The sequence below is a fragment of the Eurytemora carolleeae genome, unplaced genomic scaffold, assembly GCF_000591075.1.
Source record: "Eurytemora carolleeae unplaced genomic scaffold, Eaff_2.0 scaffold2247, whole genome shotgun sequence".
Taxonomy (NCBI): domain Eukaryota; kingdom Metazoa; phylum Arthropoda; class Copepoda; order Calanoida; family Temoridae; genus Eurytemora; species Eurytemora carolleeae.
Window position 1 is genome coordinate 12,351 of NW_019398133.1, and position 2,334 is coordinate 14,684.

Sequence of the window (2,334 nt, forward strand, 5' to 3'; positions counted from 1 at the left end):
ATTAAATCTCTGTTCTATGAGATTAAATCTCTGTTCTATGAGTTGAAATCTCTGTTCTTTGAGATTAAATCTCTGTTCTTTGAGATTAAATCTCTGTTCTATGAGTTTATCTAAAGGAAAAAATTCAACCTGTTTTTGTGTTTTAATATTGCGTTTCTGCTATTTTTTTTAGGGGGAAATAGACACGGGATTATAATTTGTGATTGTTGGCCCCTTTTTATCATTTTTGGGTTCTATTACTAAAATAAAATTGTGTCTACATGACATCTATAAACTCTATATGTATTAGGTGTAAAACTATATTTACATGTACATCTAACTGTACATGTATTAAGTGTGTGCAACTGTATTTAAATGTACATTTAACTGTACATGTGTTCAGTGTACAGCTATATATACAAATACATTTATAAACTGTACATGTATTGAGTGTAAAACTATATATACAAATAAATCTATTAACTTAACATGTATTGAGTGTACAACTAAATATACGAATACATCTTTAAACAGTACATGAATTGAGTGTACAACTAAATATACGAATACATCTTTAAACAGTACATGTATTGAGTATACAGCTATACATACAAATACATCTATAAACTGTACATGTATTGAGTGTACAACTATGTACAGGAGTCTAGTCCTCCCCTAAGCAAGACAGCATCCCCCGGACAAAGTTTAGATATTCTAGATAATATTCAGGAATGTAAAGTATCAATTATCATCAAATCATCAATTTTATTTTTTCCATTTCTTTTCCTAATATTTACTATTTACTATGATAAATTCCTGAGAATTCTAGAAGGTTAAATCCTTCCATTCTTCTCGAAATCCATCCGTTTTCTGTTTCCATACACTGATAGACGCCATATTGTATATTTGTGTTGAATTTGGTTTGGTTTATGATTGATACTGCGTCACCAGGGGTCAGGGAGCAGACCTCACTCACCAGCCAAAAGTGATGCCAGCGCTGAAGGGAGGACATAAAAAAATAAAAATCTTTCTTTAAAATAAAAAAAAATAAAAAATTTCATTACATTTGTTTTCTCTTTGATGGTTCCAAGATTTGACAACATTTTCATGTTCGTGTGTTGCAGAGCGAGTAACTGTCATATCCATCACTCCCCATCAAACTCCAAGCCAAAGAAGCTCCGTGGCAAATAAAAATCCGCCAAACCAAACTCGTGATAAGAAAAACCCGCCAAATTTGCAGGGTAAAAAAGACGCGGAAACAAGATGGCGCCCAACACAGATTCAGGAAATAAAAGACGATGAACTGGAAGAATATCAAATTGAAGATATTCGCTCGGAAATTGAAAGACTGGACCTGGAAAAGAAAAATTTTGAGAATCAAAAACGTCAGAGTTTTGAAGAGCTAAGCATATTAGAACTAGAAAAGAGAGACAGGAGTGAAACTGAGTTTCGAGAGGCGGAAAGGCGGAACCTTGAACTTAGGGAGGCAGAGCAAATACTAGAAGAAAGGCGGATAGCTGCCGAGAGGGCAGAAATGTTGAGAAAATCCTCGAATAATCGTATTGCCACCAACGGGTCTCTCGGTCGAAGGGTTCCACAGAGCTTGCCTCCTCCTCCACATCAATATAGTTCAGACCCTCCAAACCACTACACCTCTTCTCCCTCCACCCACTTCACCTCTCCGCCCTCCACCCACTACACCTCCCCTCCTGCCCACTACTCCGACCCCTTGGAGACCAACGTGGACAGTGTGGAGGAGTATGAGGAGGAGAATTATGAGGAGTTACATCAAGGTAGAATATTAGAATAACATTGAGGTTTGGAAACTTTTTAACTTGAAAAATATCTTTGGGAATTTTTTATTTATAAAGTTAACCTTTGGGAATCATAAGTATGACATTTGGAATTTATTTAATTGAATTTTGGGAATGATAACCTTCAAGTCTATAGAAAGTTGAATTTTGTGAGTCATTTACTTGGGACGCTTTCTTAGTAAATCAGAATTAAAGGGACTGTAAGCGTAATTTCAAGTTATTAACTCCATATATGCAAAGATGGCAATGCCCGATTTACAACAGTGCCCTTAAAAGCTTTGTCTGATCAAGTATAAATTTGATATTCATGTTTCTCTACAGTGAATTGTTTGTTTACGTTTAATACCATGAAGATGAATTGTTTGTTTAATGTGTTGCATTTATTGTCTAGTGTTTGGTGTCTAATTGTCTATTCTCCACTGTCTAATATGTTGTATTCATTGTTAGTGTTTGGTGTCTAATTGTCTATTCTCCACTGTATAATATGTTGTATTCATTGTTAGTGTTTGGTGTCTAATTGTCTATTCTCCACTGTATAATA

The 2,334-nt window shown here is 34.9% G+C and overlaps 1 protein-coding gene across 1 annotated transcript; it reads left to right on the forward strand.

Moving 5' to 3' along the window:
• Window positions 1–260: 260 nt before the first annotated feature.
• Window positions 261–1,789, forward strand: LOC111716864 (actin cytoskeleton-regulatory complex protein PAN1). The gene is made up of 4 exons (XM_023492371.1): window positions 261–282; window positions 623–708; window positions 931–982; window positions 1,104–1,789. The coding sequence occupies exons 1-4, from the start codon at window positions 261–263 to the stop codon at window positions 1,787–1,789; spliced, it is 846 nt and encodes a 281-aa protein (XP_023348139.1).
• The last annotated feature ends 545 nt before the right edge of the window (window positions 1,790–2,334 follow it).